This window comes from Acinonyx jubatus, chromosome A1 (genome assembly GCF_027475565.1).
Source record: "Acinonyx jubatus isolate Ajub_Pintada_27869175 chromosome A1, VMU_Ajub_asm_v1.0, whole genome shotgun sequence".
NCBI classification, from domain to species: domain Eukaryota; kingdom Metazoa; phylum Chordata; class Mammalia; order Carnivora; family Felidae; genus Acinonyx; species Acinonyx jubatus.
In genome coordinates this window covers 171,331,739-171,354,921 of record NC_069380.1, presented here as the reverse complement: position 1 = coordinate 171,354,921, position 23,183 = coordinate 171,331,739, and the positions used below count along the sequence as shown (strand labels likewise).

At 54.1% G+C, this 23,183-nt stretch overlaps 2 protein-coding genes across 3 annotated transcripts; both read left to right on the top strand.

The window, feature by feature from the left end:
* Positions 1–1,848: 1,848 nt before the first annotated feature.
* On the top strand, positions 1,849–6,227 carry EIF4E1B (eukaryotic translation initiation factor 4E family member 1B). The gene is made up of 7 exons (XM_053222748.1): positions 1,849–1,866; positions 2,205–2,404; positions 2,720–2,815; positions 3,587–3,650; positions 4,431–4,544; positions 4,686–4,825; positions 5,159–6,227. Exons 1-7 carry the CDS (start codon positions 1,849–1,851, stop codon positions 5,271–5,273), a joined length of 747 nt encoding a protein of 248 aa, XP_053078723.1. The 3' UTR covers positions 5,274–6,227.
* An 839-nt stretch (positions 6,228–7,066) lies between these two features.
* On the top strand, positions 7,067–18,019 carry TSPAN17 (tetraspanin 17). Of its 2 annotated transcripts, XM_027035253.2 has the most exons (9): positions 7,068–7,382; positions 10,811–10,861; positions 10,951–11,097; positions 12,181–12,351; positions 14,138–14,263; positions 14,897–14,944; positions 15,586–15,702; positions 15,784–15,845; positions 16,393–18,019. In XM_027035253.2, the coding sequence occupies exons 1-9, from the start codon at positions 7,296–7,298 to the stop codon at positions 16,427–16,429; spliced, it is 846 nt and encodes a 281-aa protein (XP_026891054.1). In that variant the 5' UTR covers positions 7,068–7,295; the 3' UTR covers positions 16,430–18,019. The 2 variants fall into 2 exon arrangements, with proteins under 2 accessions (XP_026891068.1, XP_026891054.1); XM_027035267.2 differs by lacking the exon at positions 15,586–15,702 and having other exon boundaries at positions 7,067–7,382.
* The last annotated feature ends 5,164 nt before the right edge of the window (positions 18,020–23,183 follow it).

Here is a 23,183-nt window from a genome sequence, read left to right as displayed (position 1 = left end):
CCTGGAGCCTGCTTCTGCTTCTGTGTCTCCCTCTCTCTCTGCCCCTAACCCACTCACATTCTGTCTCTGTCTCTCTCAAAAATAAATAAACATTAAAAAAAATTTTTTTTAAAAATAAAGAAATGCCAATTCTTAGGGGCACCTGGGTGGGTCATTCAGTTAACTGTCTGACTTCGGCTCAGGTCATGATCTCATGGTTCGTGAGCTGGAGGCCCGTATTGGGCTCTGTGCTGACAAGTCAGAGCCTGGAGCCTGCTTCAGATTCTGTGTCTCCCTCTCTCTCTGCCCTTCCCCCGCTTGCACTGTGTCTCTCTCAAAAATAAGTAAACGTTAAAAAAAAGAGAGAGAAATGCCAATTCTCAGGTCCAAGCCCAGGGCTAAGGAATCAAATTCTGGGGGTAGGGCCCAGCAGCTTGTTTGACAAACCCTGCAGGTGATTCTGATCTGTGCACTTGAGAACCGCCACTCTCTTTTTTTTTTTTTTTTTTTTTTTTTTTGAGAACTGCCATTCTAATATCCCCCAGTTCAGGTTGTGGACTTTATCTTTTCCCATCTGCAAATTCCTTTCCTTCAGAGGTCTGCGTTAGTGATCACACAGGTCTTTGTGAGAGGACCTGATGTCTGGCTCCCCTGATAGAGCAGAGCACAGGGGTCACTCATTATTTGCTCCTCACTCCTTCTAGCACCTACCCCCATGCCTGGCAGGTACCGAGAGCTTAGGAGATGGGGGTTGGGCGGATATTGACTCCAGGTGGTCATGGACTTCCCTGGGTGTGGGAGAGGGGAAGAGACTGGTCACTTTATAGATCTCAGACCCTAAAAGTGGCCAAGGGGAGGATGAGAAGCCTTAAGAAATTTGGGGAGGTCTCAGCCCTTGCAGAAAAGTGTGCTACTGAGAAGTCAGGGAAAGGGTAGCCAGAGCTTTTCCTCCCTCTTCCCCTCCCCACCCCTCCCTCCTGCACCCTAAGGTAGCCCTCAGCTGATTTGTATTGACCACTGCAGCAGGCCCTGTTTTAGGGGCTTTATGTATATCATTTAATACAGAAAGCTTCTGAATTATATATCATTAACATTCCTATTTTACAGACAGGGAAACTGAAAACTCTGAGGTTCAGGTACTTGGCTGAAGTCAGGCAGGGAGGATTTGAACCTAGGCTATGTGACTGTTGCACTGCCCCTCCCCCTTCCCTATCAATGCTGAGAACACTCAGAACAGCAGGAGTGCATATCGGATTGTGGATCCGTGAGGTGGAGGCTCCAGTGTCATGAGACTTTCCCAAATTTTCAAGAGTAACCAAAAATGTAGATTTTTAATATACAGTCTCCCTGTTTCTCAATGATTATGTATTTAAAAACATTTTAAAAATATTTTTTAGAGAGAGAAAGACAGAGCGTGAGTGGGGGAGGGGCAGAGAGAGAGGGAGACATAGAATCTGAAGCAGGCTCCAGGCTCTCAGCACAGAGAGGGCTCAGCACAGAGCCCCATGCGGGGCTCAAACTCACGAACCAGGAGATCACGACCTGAACTGAAGTCGGATGCTTAACCTGACTGAGCCACCCAGGCGCCCCAAAATCATTATGTATTTTAAAAAACTCAGATGTTCCCAGAGACCAGATAAACGTGGGTGTCAGATGACATTGGTAGCCAAATGAATGGCAACAGAGACAAACAGATACCCCAATGTGTGTATAAGGTCTGACCTGGCTATGAACACTGTCAGAGCTGCTGTTTCTGCCATTTCTGGAATGGTCCACTTTAAACTCTAGGCCCGTCCTCTGTGAGACGTGATTGCACTAGGGGGCAGACCCCTAATATTGACCTTTAGCTTCATGTGTCCCAGCCCTCGCATGGCCAGCACCCTATGGGTGAGGGCTGGGTTTGTCTTGTCACACTGTCCCCCTCCCACCCTGCATGCGGAAGGTGCTCACTAAATGCCTGCCGATGGAAGGCATAGCACAAGCCCTTTCCCCTCTGAGCTCCCCCCAACACCACGCTGACTCCTCCCCATCCCATGCTCTGGGGGGTGGGGTGGCACGAGTGAGTTAAAAGCCCGCAGCTGGGGGCCAAATGGGACAAGCCCAAGCAGCTGCATGGCTACTGCTAGCCCTGTGAGTCCACCTTCCTGCCCCTCGTGTAGCAAGGGACGGGGCTGGGGTGGCTGGGCTGGAGCTTGCTGTTCACCCTGATTTTTTTCTTTGGTCAGGTTGGAGAGGCTGAGGGTGGAATCCAAAACTGGGAGGAGAAGGAGGAGAAAGAGGAAGAGAAAGAGGGGGCAGTAGTGGCTGTCCTGATGGCTGAGGGGGCTTTGAATGCCCCTGGGGATCAGCTGTCCCAGAGGAGGAAGGAAGCCCAGGATGGGGGCCCCCAGGGGATCAAGTTGGAGTTACACCCGCTGCTGAACAGGTAAGGCAGGCTTTGTGGCCTTGCACCCGGCCTTGCTCTCTTGCCCCCCCTCCCTCATCCAAGAAAGGTCAGAGCTAGCCTAAGACTTGGGCCCTGTTGGTTCTTCTGGCCTTAACCCATAGAGATTCTGGCTTCAATTCCCCCATCCTGTCCTGGCCTTTCAGGATCACTGACTCCAGTCACCGTGCAGAGGCCGTGCCTAAATCCCATCTCCTTATTTATACTTGAAGGGGTGGGACTTCCCTGCCAGCACCTGCTGCAGGTTCTGGGCCTGGGAGGGGCTCGCTGCTTCCTCCTGGCCTCTCCTATCCCCAGGTGGGCTCTATGGTTCTTCAAGAATGACCGCAGCCGAGCCTGGCAGGACAACCTGCATCTGGTCACCAAGTTTGACACCGTGGAGGACTTTTGGGCGTGAGTGTCTGTTGCTTGTAGAGGAGGCCAGAGCCAGGGGGGTCCTTCCTAGACCCTACCCCTCCAGGGAGCTGTTTCCTACACCGCTTTCCAGCCCTCCCTGCGACCTCTCAGCATTTGCTGAGGGCTGGGGCTTGGTGGGTTCTGCTTGGGGGTGGGGGTCACTGGGACTAGGATCTAGGCCCCCCTGAAAACTTCTTGGGGCTTAGGGAAGAGAGTCTCAGGGGAGGAGCTGAGACGCCAGAACAGCATGGAAGCTTGTGTGTGTGTGTGTGTGTGTTGCGTCCATGAAATACAGCCAGATCAACACCAAACCATCCTGCACACCTGGAAGAGAGTCTGAGAGGCGGGAGGAGCCAGGAGTTGACCCTGACTCTGCCACTCCTTGGCTTTGTGACTCTGGACAAGTTCTTTCCCCTCTCTGAGCTGGTCTCAGCCACAAAGTGAGGATTAGGCTGCTTGATAGTGTCCATGGGTGAATCCCAAAACACCCCCTGCCCCGGCACTGGGGCTCTAAAAGCCTCCTGAGGGGTTTGGATGGTCAGGGAAGGCTCCAGGGAGAAGGTGGGATTTGACGGTTTGGGTAAGTAGAGATAGAAGGGGCAAGGGGTTGGTGAGAAGGGTGAGTGAGCATAAGGCTTGGAGGCCTGAAGGCGGGTGGAAAACAGTGGGGTCTGGTAAGAAGTTGGGGCGGTGAGGCAGGTTGGAACCAGGCCTTAAAAAGTCTGGACTTTCAGCCTGGATTGGGGCGGGGTGGGGGGCTCTCTCCAGGATGTACAGTCACATCCAGCTGGCCAGTAAGCTCTCTTCTGGCTGTGACTACGCCCTGTTCAAGGTAAGCTCTGCCCACCCGCCCCCTCAGGCCACAGGAGGGCTGATTCTCCTCAGCTCAGCTTCTGCATTCCTCCCTCATGGAGAGTTTGGGGGTGGGGTGCCACAGACAGCCTTCCTCAGAGCCAAGGTGGGACTTCCAATCTGAGGAAATGCTATATACAGAAGCTTGGGTAGAGTGTCAGACTAGAGCTGTACTTATAGGACATTTATGAGTCTGGAAGGGGGAGGGGAGAAGGGGGAACCAAGAAGGAGCCCAGGTTTCTGGCCTGGCTCCTGAACTAGGCATATGCATCAGAATTGCCCGAGGACACTCCTCATCAGTGTCCAGGCCCATCCCTGGAGGTGCTGACCTAGCAGGTGTGTGCTGTGGGGCCCTGACATCAGTGTTTAAAGACTTCCCCAGGGGGTCAGTGCCCAGCCTGGGATGTCTGGTCTTCCACACACTAGAGTATCCCCAGAAGCTTCCTTAATCAACCCTCCCCCTTTTGAACTCCTGCCTCAAGGAGCTCAGTTCAGTAAAAGAGACAAACATACACATATATATAACAAGGCTACAAAAGATGACCAGTGTTGAGGATCAGGGGATTGTGGGAGCTCATAGGAGGGTATGGGGGGTCAAGTGGCTGATGGTGGAAGCTGCCCATACAGAGGGAATGGAAGCAAGAGGGAACTTAGCCTACCGAGGCTTATTTAGGGGTCAGAGCAGCGCCTGGGAAGATGGTTGGGTCCCCACTTCCCTTTGAAGAAAGGGAGGCAGTTGATTTGTCATTCCACCTCTTAGGATGGCATTGAGCCCATGTGGGAAGATAGCAGGAATAAGAGGGGTGGCCGCTGGCTGGTCAGTCTTGCCAAGCAGCAGCGTCACAGTGAGCTGGACCGCCTGTGGCTGGAGACCGTGAGTGGAGGTTGGGAGGGGAGGGAAGGCGGGGGAGGTCCCCAAGAGAAGAGGCTGGCTGGTGTGGTGGCACCATCAAGGATAGTGGGGCAGTCCCTGTAACTGAGGTGGAGGTCTCACCATCCTTCCTTTTGGCCCCAGCTGCTCTGTCTGATCGGGGAGAGCTTTGAGGAGCACAGCCGGGAGGTGTGTGGGGCTGTCATCAACATCCGAACCAAGGGAGACAAGATTGCTGTGTGGACCAGGGAGGCAGAGAACCAGGCGGGCGTGCTGCACATTGGGTGAGTGATATCTCTGGCACAGGGTCTCCTCCAGGGGAGAAGTTGAGGGTGGTGTGGCTTGGCCTGTGAGGGAGACCTCTGGAACTCTCCATGTCAGCTCCTCCTTTTTCCTTACCCATGTATATGAGGGTTTGGAATCCAGATTTCAAGCTGTTTCCAGCAGGACTCTTTTCTTTTGCGTAAAGAGTCATATTTTGGGTTTCCACATGGGTAAGATGTCACAAGAGTGATGGTGGCTGGAACTAGGGTAGGACGTATGGGCAAAGGACCCAGGGTCCCAGGTGATCTCCAGCACTTGCTGCTATTTAATTTCCTCTCCTACTCCTCCCCCAGGCGTGTGTACAAAGAGCGCCTGGGCCTCTCCACGAAGATCGTCATTGGGTACCAGGCCCATGCAGACACTGCCACCAAGAGCAACTCCCTAGCCAAGAATAAGTTTGTGGTGTGATTCAGCTGCTTCTGAGCCTCTCACTCTGTGTGTGTGTGTGTGTGTGTGTGTGTGTGTGTGTGTGTAAGTAAGGGGATGCTGGGCTACAGTGCTGATGCTGGGTAGGACTAGGGGGTAGAGAACCGGGTTCTCACTTGTTCTGGAGTGAATATGAACATTGCTTAACATGAGTTGGGGCCTAGGCATAGATCTGTGGTCAGGGAGCCATCCTGAGGATGCAGAACAGGTGGAGGAAAGCCTTGAGTTTCCTTGTTTCACCTGGGGGTGGGCTGGGGTGAGTCACTGGGGAAAGGAGAGCTCAGATGAAGGTGGAAAGATGGCAAGAGAACCCTACAATCCAGCACTTACTCTCTCTGCACCCCTGAGAAAGAGGCTGGGTGACCTGAGGGCCAGACTCTTCTGATATGGGGGAGCAGGCCCAAGACCACTGACACTCTGAGAGCAGGAGCTCAAGGACAGGAGGGGGATGGGCTTTCCTCTTTGTAATCACTCTACTTTAAACCTTTATGAATTGCCTTTCATCAGATTTATAGCCTTGGAGCCTCCCCAGTATCCTGTACCTTCTCTCAAGCAGCCGTGGGTGGGGCCTCGGAAGTGGGGTTGTAGATCAAAAGGGTTGGAGGCTTACAGGCAGAACCCCACTATCTCACAGACATGTGGTGAGCTAAGGACTGAGAGCCCTGTGTGTCTACTTGTCCTTTCCTCAGCTGTGGCCAGGGCTGTCTGGGCCTTGCCTGCCTCAGAGTCAGGCTGAATGGAGGCGGGTAGATAGATGAGACAGGAGACAGGACAGTGGTGGTTAGGTTTGAGACGGATTAACTGGAAGGTGATGAAGTTTAAGCCCCTTTCTGTTCCTGCTCCAAATAAACACTCACTTCTGAATTATTAGAATTATTAGAATTATTTTTGAGGGTTCTAAAATTGAGTAAGATTTGGGCCCCCCAAAACCTTAATCTCCTGTCCTGCCTTGAGGGGCTCGTGTGAGACCCCCCCCCCCCCCGGGTCCAATCAGGGATCCATCTAGTATGGGGAGAGGGGTAAGATGGGAAGAGTCAGCGAGGTTTCAATGGCAGAGGGTCATTGAGCCAGGGGGTCGAGTATATGCCCCTGGCAAAACTGAAGTGTCGGGGAGCAGAGGCCGCGGCCCTCACAAGACCTAGATGTCATCAGGCCTGAGTTTGAGCCAATGTAGGCAGTTAATTTCCGTTGAGTGAAAAGTGCGTCTGCTTCGATTACACTGTAATAAAACGTCCTGTGTTTTAAAAACACGATCCATATCGCCATCCCCATCTGCTCATTAGAGCATCAGTTACTCTTCTCCAGGATGAGTTCCAACAGCAAGGCTGGGTACGAAGTGGCGCTGGTACTGTGCCTGGTGGGGTGGGAGTAATGAGGGTGTTTTGTACCTGCGACTTGCGGTGCCATCATCAAGCTTCTCAGGTCCGTAGGACGCTGGGCGGGGCGGGGAGGAGGATAAGAGAACGCTGTCGGCGCTCGGGGCGGAGTCAGACCTAGAGGCGGGGTTCCGAGTCGGGCAGAGGGGCGGGCCTGCCTGGGGCGGGGCCTGCCTGGGGCGGAACCTGCCTGGGGCGGAACCTGCCTGGGGCGGAACCTGCCTGGGGCGGAACCTGCCTGGGGCGGAACCTGCCTGGGGCGGAACCTGCCTGGGGCGGAACCTGCCTGGGGCGGAACCTGCCTGGGGCGGAACCTGCCTGGGGCGGAGCCCGGAGGTCACAGACTCAGGCCTAGAGGCGGGGCTCCGAGGGCACTGAGTAGGACGGAGGCGGAGTCAGGCCTAGAGGCGGCGGGGCTTTGAGGGGTCTGAACGCGCTGGGAGCTGGGCGGTCGGGGCGCCGGGGGCGGTCCCTGCGGGGCAGGCGGGACCCGACCGGCTCTCTGTGTGGCCGCGGCCATGAAGCCGCAGCCGCCGGGCTAGGCCCCGGGCGGCTCTAGCCCAGGGCGGCCCGTGGAGGGCCGGGCCAGCCCCAGCTCCGGTCCCAGGCCGGCGGGCGACTGCTCACCATGCCGGGCAAGCACCAGCACTTCCAGGAACCCGAGGTCGGCTGCTGCGGGAAATACTTCCTGTTTGGCTTCAACATTGTCTTCTGGGTGAGAGCGGGGTGGGTTTGGGCCCCGTGCTGAATTCAGGTGGCGGGAGAAGGAGGTTCAAGCCCCTACTGCAGGGGCTGGGGGGAGGGAAGGGGACGGTCCCAAATCCTGAAGGCAGAGAGCGGTCTTTCCCCCCCATCTCCCCCCAGCCCCCATCTCTTTTTCCCACTCCACGCCCACTCCCAGGACCACTCCGGGGAACTACGGAGAGTCCCGGATTGCTGGAGGCGGGTCCCAGGCGCCGCCGGGGTAGGATGTGGGGGTGGAGTCTCCTGGTATCTTCCAGAGTCCAGGTGGAGAAAGGGGAAGGGTCCCAGGGATGCTCTTGGTGCCCCGTCGCCCATTCTCCCATCCAGCCTCACTGCTACTCTGGGGTGTGGGGTGTTCGCTGAACTCCACCCCTGTTTAGCCCACCGAGGGGAGTGTCTCCGCGAAGGGAAGGGCCGGATTCCCTCACCCAGCCTTAAGCTCCTTTGGGGGGGGGGGGGAGCGGGGAAGGGGTGGTGTGTGGGTCTTGCTCCTCAGTGAGGAGGCTTGCAGGCTGGGGGAGGGCAATAGCTCTAGTCCTCTGCTGGGGGCAGGAGATCTGCCCTGTTGAGACGTCCTAGGTGGCCCTGGGGAACAGAATTCAACATTCTACAGCTGACAAAACCGAGGTTTCGCAGGCAGTTGCTGCCCCTGCCAGAGAAGGGAGCTTCAAGTGCCCTTCCCCGGGTGGCATCTGTGCCCCCAGGGCCCTGCCAAGTCATCTTCCCTTCTCCCTCCCCCATCCCGTCTCCAAGGCTGCTTGCTGCCTCTGCAGTCTCTGCTCCTGCTGCCTTGTGTCAAAATGCCGGGCCCATTCTGTTTCTTTCAGCAAGACTTTGGCACCGCCCTCCACCCACGTGCTGCCCATGCAGTCGCCCCTGTGTGGTGGGTCTTCTGGTTCCAGCAATGCTCAGCTCTCCAGGGTGTGGGCAATGTGCAGAGAGTACTGGTGGGGAAGTCTGGAGGCCTGGGTGTAGCAAGCAGAGCTCTGAGACTGGGCAAGTCACTTCTCTCTGGACCTCAGCTTCCCTTCCTGGGAGTGGGGGTAATGAAGCCTGCCCCTCAGGGTTGTTAGGCCCATTAAATAAATTCTAACTTGTATTCACACAGCTATTTTATTATCTATATTTTATAGATGAGGGAAGAGGCACAGAGATGTTAAGTCATTTAACCTAGAAGGACAGGGCCAGTAAGCACAGAGCCAAGAGGGCAGTGGGTAGAGGTGAGGCAGAGCATTGAGCATAGTGAGTCCCACCCCGCTCCCCCCAACCCCCCATGTCAAGGGGGACAGGCAAGAGAAACTCAGGCTCTTTGCAGGCACACCAAGTTTTGCAGGGGAGTGGGGGTGGGGAGCCAGAGCAGGAAAGGCTGGGCTGGTGCTTGAATTTTATGTTGAGGGCAATGTAGAGCAGTGAGGGTTTCAGCGCTGGATAATGGGTCTGCTTTGGCTTTTGTACTAGAGGCAGATCTGTCTGGCTGCATGGGGAGAGTGGGTGAGGGGCATGGGGCTTGGAAGTGGGAGACCTAGGAGGAGGGCTGGGTCACAGCTAGGGGCTGGGAGTGGGAAGTGAGGAAGGCTCCAGGGGAAGTTAGGAGGCTGAATTGACAGGACTGGGATGCTTGGAGGGCCAAGAGGGTTTCAGGTTTGGGTCAAGGTGGCTGGAGGGAGGTGCCTATCATATAGGCCCCAAGATTTTTGTTTGTTTGTTTTAAAGGAAAGCAGACCCTGGTTGTTACCCTGCTGAGAACCTTCCCACAATTAATACAGTCCAGACTCCTCCCATGGCCTCCAGCACTCTCTGGAGTCTGGCCCTGCTGCCCTTCAGTTTATCCCTCGCACCACCAAACATGATCTTACCTCTGGGCCTCTGCCAGTCCCTCCACCTGGAATTTCCTTCTCACTACACTTTTTCGCTATTTAGACCTCAGCTAAAATATCCCCATTTTCCCTAACTGAAGCATGCCTCCACAACCCCCAGTCACTCCCCACTGCATCACTGTTTGGTTTTCTTTAAAGGATCTGTTGGTATCTGAAATTACCTTGTTTGCTCACTGTGGATTTCTCCCACTGGAGTGTAAACTCCATGAGGGCAGAGAGCTCATTTGTTCTATTTTCTGATGTATTCCCAGCACACGGAACAGGGCCTGGGACTTGGAGGTGTTTGCAGCAGGCAGTTGGACATAGGAGTCTGGAGCCAGGGAGAGGTTTGGGTGGAGATCTGGGAGATGTCGGCATCTGATGGTGTGGATAATAAGTGTGGAAGAGGAAGAAAGCAGAAGGCTGAAGGTTAAACCTGGTTGGGGGTGGGGGGGGGTGGCCATGTGCATAGGGCAGGTGAAGCAGTGAATCCTGGGAGGGAGGCTGAGAAGGAGCAGAGAGAGGATTGGTGTTGGGTAACCAAGGAGGGGTTCAGAAAGGAGAAAGTAGTAGTCAGTCACCTGTCTAAAGGCCATGGGTGGGTCAAATGGGATGAGGCGGGAGAAGTGATGTTTGGTTTCACATTCCAGATCTAGTATAGAGGTGAGGGGAAGGAAAGCTATTTCCAGAGAAGAATACAGCAGTGGGAGGAGTCTGGGGTCAGAGAGAGGAAGGTGTTAAACTGGGTGATCATGGTGGAATTGACTGGAATTGGTGGGGGGAAGGGGGGAGGAGCCTGTGAAAGCAGGTGGGTGGGGAAGGTCTGAAGAGGTGGGGTCACGGCCTTGTGCTGGCTGGGGCAGGAGGGACACTCTTCCTGTGAGATTGAACATCCGGGGAGCTGCCCAGTCTCAGGTTGATAGCCTTGACATCCAGGGCTCTTCCCAGTAAGGAACTGAGGCCGGATGGTGGGTTGTGCTTAGAAGGCCCAGGCAGAACTGTGGCCAGAAGTTTTCAAGGGCACAGCCACCAGCCCAGACTAGGGTCCCTCAGCTGGATCCTGCTCACATTGGGATTCCTTGTCATTCAGGGGTCTTTGCTTATGAGCTATGAAAACAGAAAATGGAGTAGGGCAACCATCACAGAGTTGGAGGGCAGTGGAATGGCCAGATTGGGAAGGAGCAGAAAGGAGGGTAGGAGCCCAGAACTCAGACAGGTCTGGTGGGAGGAGAGGCTCAGGACATAGCTGCTGCTGCTGCTGCTGCTGCTGCTGCTGCTGCTTGGCAGGAGTATCCTGGCCATCCTCTGCTCCAGTTCTGAGTTCTGGGAAGGACTAAGGTGGGTTCCATCCTCCAGGCTGTGTTTTGTGGGGGAGAAACACTGGAATGTATTCTTGGAAAGGTAGAAAGGACCCTGGACCCACCCCTCCTCCTCTCTCTCCTACTGGCTTCCTGAAGACCCTGAGTACTAGGGGAGAGGGGGCTCTGTCCGGGTGGGGAAGGGTGCTGCTCCAACCCTCAGCTCTTTGATGCTGCTTCTGCAGGTGCTGGGAGCCCTGTTCCTGGCCATTGGCCTCTGGGCCTGGGGTGAGAAGGTAAGGTGGTGCAGTAGGGCGTGGGGCTGCCATGGGTTGAGGTGGTGGGAGGATCGGGCCGACCACTTGCCTTTGCTCCCCTGGCACAGGGCGTTCTCTCTAACATCTCAGCGCTGACAGATCTGGGAGGCCTCGACCCCGTATGGCTGTTTGTAGTGGTTGGAGGTGTCATGTCAGTACTGGGCTTTGCTGGCTGCATCGGGGCCCTCCGGGAGAACACCTTCCTGCTCAAGTTTGTGAGTACACCCTCACCTAGGCCCACTGGGGACCCCAACCTCCTCCCACATCTATGTAGTTAGTACTTAATAACGGGTAGTTTTATTATTACGTTATTATAACAGTAATCGTCAGAATTGTATTATCTATATAGGATTCTTTCTGCTATGACTGAAACCCAGGGGCCTAAGCATGAAAGGGTATTTATGGGCTCACTAGGGAAAGCCCAGGGGTGTGCTGGGTGTCAGCACATTTGGATCTAGGGGCCACCGCAATGTCACTTGGCCTGGTCTCTCTGTTTCTCTTCTCTGTCCCTCTAGTTGGCTCCATTCCCCAAGGGGTGGAAGGATGCCCACGAATGGGTGGAGGCTAGCTTCATACTGCCCCTCTGGGAACCCCTACTAGAGGCTGAACCTCTCTCTTCCTAACCAGTCATCCAGTCTTTTTTTTTTTTTTTTTTTAAGTTTATTTTGAGAGAGAGAGTGCAGGCATGTGCGAGTGGAGGTGGGGAGGAGTGGGGGGAGGGAGAGAGAGAGAAAGAAAGAGAAAGAAGAAAGAGAGAGAAAGAGGGAGGAAGGGAGAGATGGAAGGAAGGAAAGAATCCTAAGCAGGCTCCTTGCTGTCAGCGCGGAGCCTGAGGAGCCTGAGATGGGTTTCATCTGACTGAGAGCAGGACCTGAGTAGAAAGCAAGAATCAGAAGCAGTCACTTCTTTGCATCTCGTTGGTCCAGATTGGCTGTCTTTGGACCAATCCCCGTGGCCCTGGGAGAGGTAGCGCTCTGATTGGTGGGCTTCTCGAACAGGCCATGTCCTCTATCTGGGAATGGGGAAGGAGGTGGAGATGGCTCTGCCTGAGCCACAGGAACTAAATTAAAGGCTATGTGGAGGGTGGTTTTTCAACGAAAACAGGATGATTACCAGAGGAAGCAGAATAAGTGGGTTATAAGAGCAGTGCTGTCCTTCGCCATCATAAAACAATGTTAATGGGAGAAAAGGTGGGGACTCTCCACTTTCTTGGGTTGGGGTGGGGGTGGAGCTCTGCCCCGTGGCACCCGCAGGCCCTGCACCTCTGATCCCTACAATCTGTATGTCCCCCACCCCAGTTCTCCGTGTTCCTCGGCCTCATCTTCTTCCTGGAACTGGCAACAGGGATTCTGGCCTTCGTATTCAAGGACTGGATTCGAGACCAGCTCAATTTCTTCATCAACAACAATGTTAAGGCTTATCGGGACGACATTGACCTCCAGAACCTCATTGACTTTGCTCAGGAATATGTGAGTCCAGCACCAGCCTGGCCTACCTGCATGAGGCTTCTGCTGGGCAGATGTGTGAAAGAATAAGTCCCCGTGTGTGCTGGGACCATTCCTCCACCCATGCCCCGGGGGAAAAGAGCCAGGAGGCCCCTGTCTGAGGGGAAGCTAGTTTACGTGATCCCTGTAGGTCCCCATTATGCCTAGTTCTGCAAGGACCCAGTGTTGGGGAACAGAGGCCAGAGACTTCAAACTGGCAGGTCGTAGGCCAAGGTTTACAACACACTTAAAGGAGAAAATTTGGTATAAAAATATCAATTTCCCCTTCTAATAAACTCTGGACCCATAGTCTTGGCTGCGGTTACATTGCTGCTATCCCCTTTGCTGGTATAGGAGCTCTCTGTTTGCCATTGTCTGCCACTCTTTATTTTATTATACCTGTTGGCCCTCTTCTCTCATTTTTATTGTTTGTTTGGCCTCTGGACATGTTAGAGTTTGAGACTTTCCCCCTCAACCAAAGCTCTGCGCTTAAACTCTATACTTAACCAATGTGAAGAAGCAGTCAGTGAACAGTTCACGAGATCCTAGACACCTCCCGCCTGCACCTCCTCATCCACTCACACCCACTTACACATAGTCTCACCCAGTCACATCCACTTCCACAGTTACATGCCTTCAGGGCTATCAACCCAAGAGACTGTTCCGGGATCCAGAGATGAACCAGAGCTGGTACCTCTTTGAGGACTTTTCAACTCAGGACAGAGCAGACATATAGTGAGGCAGTTAGGATGTGATTTATTTGTTCAGTCAACACAGAATTGGTACAGGTTTATTGTGTGCCAGACCCTGGGAAGGTTGCTGGGAATTCAGTGGTGAAAAAAGCTGGGACTTGTCCTCATGGGGATGGCAGTCTGGGGCAAGAGACAGATGATAAGCAAAACAGACAAATGTACGTGTGTGCGTGCATGCGTGTATACAAAATTGTGAATAGTGGTAAAAGCTGAAATGAGGAAGGGTGGAGAAGAGGAAGGCCTTGGAGAAGAAGCAGGGTGTGGAAAGAGGGGCAGATGTTCCCCAACAGGAACATCAGGTGCTGAGCAGAGTGAGAAGAGGCAGGCAGAGGCCAGGCTGTTTGCTGGGACCTGTGCACACAGAGCCGCTGGCCAGGCCTCACTCTCCCTGCTCTGCCCATAGGGGCCTATCTCTGTCTGCATTAAGCTGGTCCCTTGAGGGCTGGATTCTGTGTTGGGTGGTCTAAGGCATGTGCTCCTGCCTCCCCTGACTCACGAGCTAGTTTCAGTGCAGCCTCACACTCACTATTGCCACGCCTAGGGAGGCAGTGCACGATATTCTGGGTAGAGGTGTTGGGGATACAGGTGCTGCCGTGGCATTTATGAAGTGTAAGGGTGTATGACGGTGACAGGGTTACCTTCTTGTCCCTGCAGAGAGGAAGAGAGAAAGTCTTCGCAAAATCTCTGGGTCAAGTGTGGGAAGACCCAGTACAGACATGGGGTTCAGTGGTACCTTCCCCCACAGAGCTTGGCCTGATACCTATTTCTCAGGGCACCCCTTCCCAGTACCCCCCTGCCCCCACCAACCTGGGCAGGAGCATAGTGATGCTCTGATGGGTCTGGGCTTAGGTCTGGCCTTTCTGTTGGGAGGGTGAGGAGGGGCCCACCTGCCCAGCTGCCCCTAGACCCCCTCGCAGCACAGCCCTGCCCTGTCTCCCTGTAGCCTGGGCCTGTCTCCAAACTGGATGGGGCTCCTGGGGTGGGCCTGGCTCACCTAGGGCTCTCCTCTCGCCCCTTAGTGGTCTTGCTGCGGAGCCCGAGGGCCTAATGATTGGAACCTCAATATCTATTTCAACTGCACTGACTTGAACCCGAGCCGGGAGCGCTGCGGGGTGCCCTTCTCCTGCTGCGTCCGGGACCCTGCGGTGAGTGGGATGTGGTGAGGAGGGGCAGGGGCATTGCTGTGCGCAGACCAAGTGTGGGAAAAATCCACCACAGGGCTTGCTGGGCTCAGCCCTGCTCTGGGGGCCTTGGGTGCTGGGGGTGGGAGTCATTTTACATGGGAGCACCCCTCCTACACTGAGGAGTTTGTGTCCGTGGGCAGCAGTGGGGCCTGCACCCCTTCAGCAAAACCTGTCTCTATGATTGTAGTGAGGCAGCTGCCACACCGCTGGGCCGCCATGCTCGTGTGGTCGGGTGTGGGGCTTCTGACCCCTTGTATGGCTTTCTTCAGAGCAGAAACTTCTCCCGGTGACTCCTCTCCCAGCACAGTTCACTTGGGACACTGAGGGCCAGGATTCTTCCCATTCTTAGAAAACACGAGCAGGCAGGATTCCTAAACAGGAGGCAGCTCAGGCTGGCGTTTGTAGCCATGTGTCCTGGCACCAAGGAAAGAGGTGTGTGGGCCTCTGTGAGCCTTGTCTAGGAGTGGTGGGCATAGCGGAGTCCGTGGTTCCATCTGCTTCCCCTGAGAAGCAAGAACCACTCCAGTGCTGGGTGTCATGGGCCCCCGTGGGATATCCCCTCACCAACTCGCTTATTGGCCTATTTCTCCTCAGGAAGATGTCCTCAACACCCAGTGTGGCTACGATGTCCGGCTCAAGCTGGTGAGAGGGGTGGGGACAGAGTTGGGGGCATTGGGATGGAAAGGACAGCCTCCCATAAGCTCCTCTGTGAGGTCTCAGGAATTCTGTGTGGGAGGGGGTACTGAGTCCTAGGAACCATCCAGGCACCTAGAGCTTGGTACTTCCAAACATGGGGGCAGTGGACCCATGAGCACAGACACATGTGTGTTTGCTCGTTGCAGCTCTATGTCGAGCACCCATTGGTGCTCACACCTGGCAGTGCCCTAGATGCTAGGGATTCATGGTCATGAGCTAGGTAGACAGAGCCCCTGTTCTCAAGGAGCTCCCACACTAGTAGAGGGAGAAAGACAGAAAGCTAATGGATAAATACATGTGAACAGTAATGTGACAATTTCAACCAAGAGCTTGAATGCAAATAAAGTAAGGGAGGTTGATAGGATTGGGGCCGGGTGGTCAGGGAAGACCTCCTGAAGGAGGGGGCATCTGTTCTGAGATTCTGATGACCAGAAGGAATCTGTCATGCAAAGGCCCTGTGGTAGAGTTCCATCCAGGCAGCAGGTGCAAAGGTGTAAGGTGTTGGGGTGGAGACAAGCTTGGCAGTCTAGGCTGAGAGGAGGCCTGTGGGGGTGGGTGGGCCAAGCCCCTTGCCTGTGTGTCCCCAGGAGCTGGAGCAGCAGGGCTCCATCCACACCAAAGGCTGTGTGGGCCAGTTTGAGAAGTGGCTGCAGGACAACCTGATCGTTGTGGCTGGGGTCTTTGTGGGCATCGCCCTCCTCCAGGTACTGACTCAGCACAGCATGCCCCCCCCACACCCTTGTCCCGCCGGCAGACTTTCCCTCACTTGCCTCTTTGTCCTACAGATCTTTGGTATCTGCCTGGCCCAGAACCTTGTGAGTGACATCAAGGCAGTGAAGGCCAACTGGTGAGGCTGCCACACTGGCCATGGCCACCTGCCTGGCCTACCCAGGGACCCGCCCCCCCACCCCTTCCCCTGCCACTATACCCATGATGGGCAAGGCTATGGTATTTCCACTCCAGAGGGAGCTTGAGTGTGTGTGCACTGTGCACCTGTAGAGAAAGCTGTGTGCCTCTGCCCGGGCTGCCTGTCCTGGAGCTGTGTGCATGGAGGGCAGGTGTGTGTGTGAGTGTGCACAGGGAGCCACCATTGCGGCTGTTGTTGGGTGGTGGGCTCTCCAGGGGACTAGGAATGGCCCAGCTAAGAGGGTCCAGGCCTGGTGGGGTGAGGTGGGGTGGAAGGGGCCCCCCGCCCAGGCTGAGACACACGTCTGTGTGCATGGCTATTAGGGCAGGCTTGGGGCCTGCTGTTGCTGGGGACACAGCCTCATGCAGCCTCAGAGCTGTCTTCTCTACTACCTGTGACCTTGACCCTGCCAGAAGCCCCCTTTGGCCTCAATGTCCCAGACTTTAAAATGGGTCCAAGAATTTTTTCTCCCTTGCTTGCCTCTCAGGATCAAACATGATGATGGCTACAAACTACTCAAATAAACAAAACCTTGAAAACCACTGGCTTACGCCCACCATCTCGAAGGTTCTGTCAGCGGCAGGGTCTCAGCAGTACTCTCCACCTGGGGCCCCGGCCCGGATGCACCCTGCCAGCGTGTTTTCTTGGCCTAGGCAGCGTATACAATTGAGCCAACCTTTAAAACTTGGTATATTTCACATAAAAGTCCAGCTCCCCGGCATCTTGTGAAGAATGGCCATCTGGCCACAACGGCTCTTCAGTGGCATCATCTCCTGGGACATATGCTTCCCGTTCTCTGCCTGGCGTGTTCTGCTCACCTAAGTGCCCTGCCTGACCCTGTAGGCTGGGAGTTGGCCTCCCCCACCTCTGCAGGGTTTTCCCCTGCAAATGCTGCGAGGCTGCTGTGGGCCAAGCCTGGATTGAAGCATGGGAGTGAGAATGGGGAGGCTGGAGCCTGCCCCGAAGAGGCCACCGCCTGGGAGGGGTCTGGTCCTCCTGGGGACTAAGATGGGTGCCAGGCATGCCCAGGAGAGGGGCTGAGGGGTGGGATGGAGATCGGGAAGGTTTTGGGAAGGAGTAGCTGGAAACCTGAGCTTGGCACCCATGGGGATAGGGGGAGCCAGGTTTGGGGGCCATTGATGGTTTTGACTCCTAGGCTCCCTTGGAATCCAGTTCAAAAATCTTCCTGGTGGCCTGCAGAGCTGCTTCATGGCCACCAGAGTGCGCATCAGCACAGCATTACCTGCGTCCAGCTTTCCTAGGGCAACCTCATCCAAGGTACAGCCCTGTGCCTGGTGTGTCCACCCTGCTTACTAGCTCTTTGGGGTTCAGGGAATTTATAGACTTCTAAAGGAGTAAAATGGCTCAGATTTGGGAAGTCTGGCTGCTGCTTTCAGATCTGCACAAAGGGGGTATATGGAGTGACTGTCCATCCCCCTGCATTTGTGGATGAAAGGAGAGGTTTGGGCTAGTTCATAGATCTCTAACTTAGATGCCCTCAGGGCCAGGTGGGTTATAAAAATAAATAAAGTGGGCCTTTGCGTTGTGAGGCCTTTGTAGTGCAACTTTGATTTTTCCCACTATTACTGGAGATGGGACACAGAGACTGCTTTGTAATGAGAAATATTTGCATGATTGAGTCGCTAATGGCAACTGGCTTTGAGTTACAATGGGTGTGGTGGGGACTGTGGCAAAGCACAGTTTCCCACCTGAAATTCGTGGCTGTCATTCAGCTGTAGCTAATTACGGTAAAGTGGGAATGTGGGTCTAATGTGAGACATCTGGAGAAGCCAAAGAGCCAGAGTTTTATGTGAAATATCTTAATTTTTAAGTTGTTGGCCACTAATGAAAAAACGTTTTGAACGCTGCTAGCCAAATAAAAGGTGTGGGGGCCAGCTTTGGGCCCTGTGCCACTGTGGATCCCTCTGGAGCAGTCACCCGTGGGTCTGTGGCCGCTCTGTGATTCAGGCCTTCTGGGAGCTGCTGCAGGTGGGCGGGGTGTGGGTCATGTGCCCAGCACTGTGGCTCCCAGATGCAAGCTGGACTGTGTCCTCAGGCCTCCGAAAGACACAGGTGGCAGGTGGTTTATACATGCTACAATAAATGCAGCTCACAATATTGTGCGTGTGTCTTGTGGTCTCTGATTTTAAATGTTTTCATTTTCATTTTCCCTCAAACCTCACAACACCTTGTGAGGTGGAGAGTCCTTTCCTGATGAGGAAACTGGCTCAGGGGAATGAGTTGCCCAGAGCACACAGCCGGGAAGAGGCACCCAGGTCTGACCCCTCTTGGTGTTGCACTGCACCAGTCCTGCCCTTCTGCCGAGTCTAGGTGAAACCTGCACACTTGAAATGCCAACTAGTGAGGGGCAGTAACCTATCACTCCCCAAGTGTGAGCTGAGCATCTGCTTAGGGGTGGGGAAGTAGAGCAGAAAAGGTCAAGGTCCTGGCCCTTGTGCTGCATTCTTGTGCAGGAGACACAAACACAAGTAGGCACATAAACATTCATGCTAGTAGTATACGCTATGAAGAGAGTGATGGCTAGACAGTGACAGTTGGGTGCCTGGGAGAAGGGACCCCTTAATGGGCTGGTGGGAGGGGCTGCCATCTCTGGGAAGCTCCAGGGGAATGGTGTTCTAGGTTTTGGTACCAGTTTCCCTAGAGGTCCTGAAGCTGGGGTGGGCTTGGCATGAAGGAGCCTGGGGTGCTGAAGAGGTGGGGGTGGTTGAGAGGCAGAGGGAAGTGGTAGAACCAGAATATATCTGGCAATGGGACTGATGAGATGGGATAGGTATGACTGGTAGGAGTGGCTGTGACTCTGGCTGGGGACCCAGAATTCTCCAAAGCTCAGTTTTGCTATATGATATCTATCTGTCCATCTTCCATTCACCATTCACCCACTTACCCACCCACCCACCCACCAATCCATCCACCATCTATCCACCTATCCACTCATCCATCCATCCATCCATCCACCCACCCATCCACCCATCCATCCACCCACCCATCCATCCATCCATCCACCCACCCATCCACCCACCCATCCACCCACCCATCCATCCATCCATCTATCCACTGCCCCCATCCACCACCATCCACTCAGGCCCTGGCTGCAGGCTGGGGTTACCAAGACAGCTCAAACTTGCCCTTGTCCTGGAGCCCGCAGTCTCTTGGCAGAGACAGATGGAACAATTGCTAATGGCATAATGTGTATGTGGTGACAGCACTTCATGCTGGTTAGAGACATGTTTCCTGTCCCCAAAGTGGAAGCTGAAGCAGTTCTTTTCCTTGTGCTGAGGAGTCCCTACCCAGAAGGGGATCTGTCCAGATGTGTAGAAAACACAAGGAAGCTTATAAGGCCACCCCCTGCCCATCCCTCTAGGTGGGTCCCTAGGCCATGGGAACCAAGGGCACCCACCCTCTGTCAGGGAGGAGTGCACGTTAGTGACGACAAAGGTGGCCATCTACTTGCAGCCTGGGAGCCTCACATAGCCCTGGGCCTGCATTGTCTACCCGGAGGAATGCTGCTGGCAGCCTCTGGCATCAGCTTGGCGGGAGGGCATTCTGTGACATCCGTCTACTCCAGAGTGGGGAACTGGAAAGCAAAGAGAGATCCTGGACTGGTGAATTCTTGTTGAGGAGGTCAGACGGGCTAAGGAGGCTGGGGTAGGGTTTCCTTTCAGAAGATGGCCAGTGAGGCTAAGGTAGTGCGTACCTTGGAGGGAGCCACTCCCAGTGATCACCAGAGGGCACCAGAGCACAGTCCATGCAGTGCAGCAGAATCAGCTGGGGACAGGGAGGGGCTGCAGGTGTGGGCGTCATCGCAGGGGAGGCCCCTGTGGCTGAGCAAGTCCATTCCATGGTTCCAGAGACCTGGAGGTGACCCTGTCGGTGCTAAATCCAGGCATTGCCACCATCTGGACTCTTCTCCAAGGACTCAGAGCCAATGACATTGCCTGAGCCCACATTTAGGCCCCTGAACGCTGTGTGTGTGGGGGGGGGGGGGGGAGGGGTCGCTTCCTCTAGGAGGTCCAGGCAACATGTTCCAACACATATATCTCCATTCACTCATTCAATCAGATTTTCTGAGCACCTACGATATGTCAGACACTGTAGGACAAGGATACATAAGGAACAAAATGAAGATCTCCCCACCCTGTGGTGCTCACAGTCCAGGCCAGGGGTCGGCAGTCTTTGTCCACAAAGGGCCAAATAGTAAACATTTTAAGCTTTCAGGGCATACAACCATCACTCAACTCTGCTTTATGGTAGAAAGGAGCTCTTGGGGCACCTGGGTGGCTCAGTCGGTTGAGGGTCCGACTTTGGCTCAGGTCATGATCTTGCAGTTCGTGAGGTCGAGCCCTGCCTCGGACTCTGTGCTGACTGCTCAGATCCTGGAGCCTGCTTCAGATTCTGTGTCTCCCTCTCTCTCTGCCTCTTCTCCGCTCATGCTCTGTCTCTGTCTCTCAAAAATGAATAAACGTTAAAAAAATTTTTTTTTTTTTTTAAAGAAAGGAGCTCGTAACAAAACAAACAAATGGGCATGGCAGTGATCTAATAAAATTTCCTGGACACTGAAATTTGAATTTCATATAATTTCCATGTGTCACAAAATATTATCCCTCTTTTGATAATCAACCATTAAAAAACATAAAACCATTCTTAGCTCTGGAGCTACATGAAAACAGGCAGTGGGCAGGGCTCTTTCCCTGGGCTAGAGCTGCCCACCCCACCTAGGAAGGAAGAAAATACCACACAGTGAGTGTTGAATGAGGCACTCACAGGGGAGGAGGCGTGTGAGTGCTATGGGAATATCAGAGAGAGTAGGCGGCCTTGGGGGTGTGGGGGTTGGGGGTGGGCCTTGGTATTAAGTGGGGTGGTCAGAGAGTGGTCTTGCTTTCTATGAAAAAGCAAGATGGAGCAAAGACTTTTAATTTTAAATTATTTTGATAGCATAGGTAAAATAGGAACACAAGCTACTTTAGAAAATGGATGAAACTAAAACTAAATTACTGCCCCATTCCATTCCCCTCCCGCGCCTTTCTCCCTTGTCATCACAGCTGTGAACTATAGATCCTTCCGGACATTTTTACATTTTTAAAATCTTGCACTCATATTACATACACAGGGAAAAGGTTCGGTATCATTGTGTGTGTGTTTGAAGCGGCAGGATACTGCCCCTGTCTTGCTGCAGCTTGCTTTTCCAACCCCCACAATGTGTTTTGAAGACTTAGTCATGTCTGTGCGTGTAAAGCTGCTTCATTCCATGTAACTGTAGGGGTGTTTCCCTGAGTGACTGCTGGGGTGTTTCCCTGCAGGGGCAAGCCATGTTTTGCCTCCCTGTCCCTCACCTGATGGATGGTGATAATCAAGCTGTTCCCACTTGGGCTCCACTCCCAGGCTCTGGTTAGAGGCGAAGCCAAGCCCTCTCTCCTGGGGTTTAGGCTGGAGTGGCCACTGATTCACTGGACGAGAGGACAGGGCTACAGAGAAGGGTGGCCTCAAGTCAGGGCTGATGGCAGAGTTGACCCCAGCAGGTCCCTTCCTGGGTCTGGGGCCTCATTTCTGCTCCTCAGCCCAGGCATTAGCCTGATGGGCGGAGTTTTGCATCTGGGGGCCTGGAACTCAGCCCATCCGAGGTGTGAAAGACACAATTAGCCCCTTGGCAGTGTTGCCTTGGTAATGCCTACCTGGTCCCCTGTGCAGCTACACAGACAGATGGGGACATCAGTAACCTGTATACAGAGGGGCCTCTGCTGTGGCCCAAAGCTCTAGTCCCTGGCAGAGGCTTAGGTGCCTGGGAGCCTGGAGACACCTGGACACCTGGGTCCTGCCTCCAGGAATGATCCTCTGGAAATCAGCTCTCAGCTCTGCCTCCTGATCAGGTCAAACTGTCCCCTGGCTGCTCCAGCATGCCCCCAGCTCCCACTGTGGGAGTCTCCCGGGAATCATGCCTGGGGAGAGGGGGTTCTGGGCAGGGGGGCCACATGGAATGTGGTGGTTTGCCTGCCAGCCAACATTTGCAGGTACTTGTGTGTGCCTGGCCGTGCTGCTGGGTGCCCCGAACTTGGCAACAGCTCCAACACTATTTCTGTCCTGAGGGGGCTCAGGGTCCAGTGGGAGATTCAGGCAGGTGAGTCACCAGTCTTGACAAGTGATTTATGTGTTTGAATAGGTGGTGCAGGCATGTGGTTAAAAACCGCAAATGGCATGGAAGGATATGTGCAAATCCCTTCTGGCCCCTGTCTCCTGGTCACCTTCTCCTCCCCGGAAGCAGCCACTATTGTTAGTCCCCTGCCAGCCTAGTCCTCCCAGAGATGGTCTATGCATTCAAAAGCAGATCTCCTCAAGAAACAAAGCAAGCCCAAACCCAATCCACATACTGCGCGACTGGCGCCTCTAACAGAATCTTCTGTCTGCCTTTTTCACTGACCAGCATTTCTGGGAGATAATTACATATCAGTATGTATAGATCCACCCAATTCTTTTCAACAATAGCAAACCGATAATAATGGTGAGAACTTACACTTAGTATGTGCTAGATGCTCCTCTAAGCACTTTATTTATATTAACTGATCTACTTCCCCAAACAGCCTGGAGATGGGCACTCTGCTTATCTCACTCCACGGGTGAGGAGGCTGGGATGCCCCACTGTGTGATGAGGCCTCATGGACTTTCTCGGCCACTCCTGATGGACATGCAGGATGTTTCCAGGCAACGAACACTCTTGTACTTTTGTCTTTGTGCAGTTATATCTCAGAGTATAAGTGCCTGGAAGCGAATGGCCTGGGTTAAAGGGCATGTGCATTTTTAATTTAAATAGCTATTGCCAAATTGCCCTCTGAAGTGATCACACCCATTTACATAAAGCCGCACCTGCCCCTCCCGCTCCCAGCAGCCAGGACCAGCGCCGCCTTTATCCAGCTCTTCTATCTTTGCCTATCTGATAGAAGGAAATGATCTCTCCTTGTGGTTTTCCTTTGCATTGCTCTTACAAGAGGTCAAGCGTCTTTTCATACAGAACAGCACCATCTGGCATAGCCAGAATTGAGCAGTGCAAGGTCTAAAAGAGGCCTGGAAGCCAAGAGGGGGTGATTTTTCTGTTGGGGGTGAGTTTGGAGACAGAGATCTCTGAACTGGTCCTTGGGGTGTGGGGCAGACACAGGGAGGGCACCTTTGCAGAGGGAGGGCCTGAGCGAAGACTCAGGGGGCGTCTTATTTGTCCAGGTCTGAGGATGCCCCTCTTCTCAGCAGAGTCACCCTGCTTTCTGAGTCCCT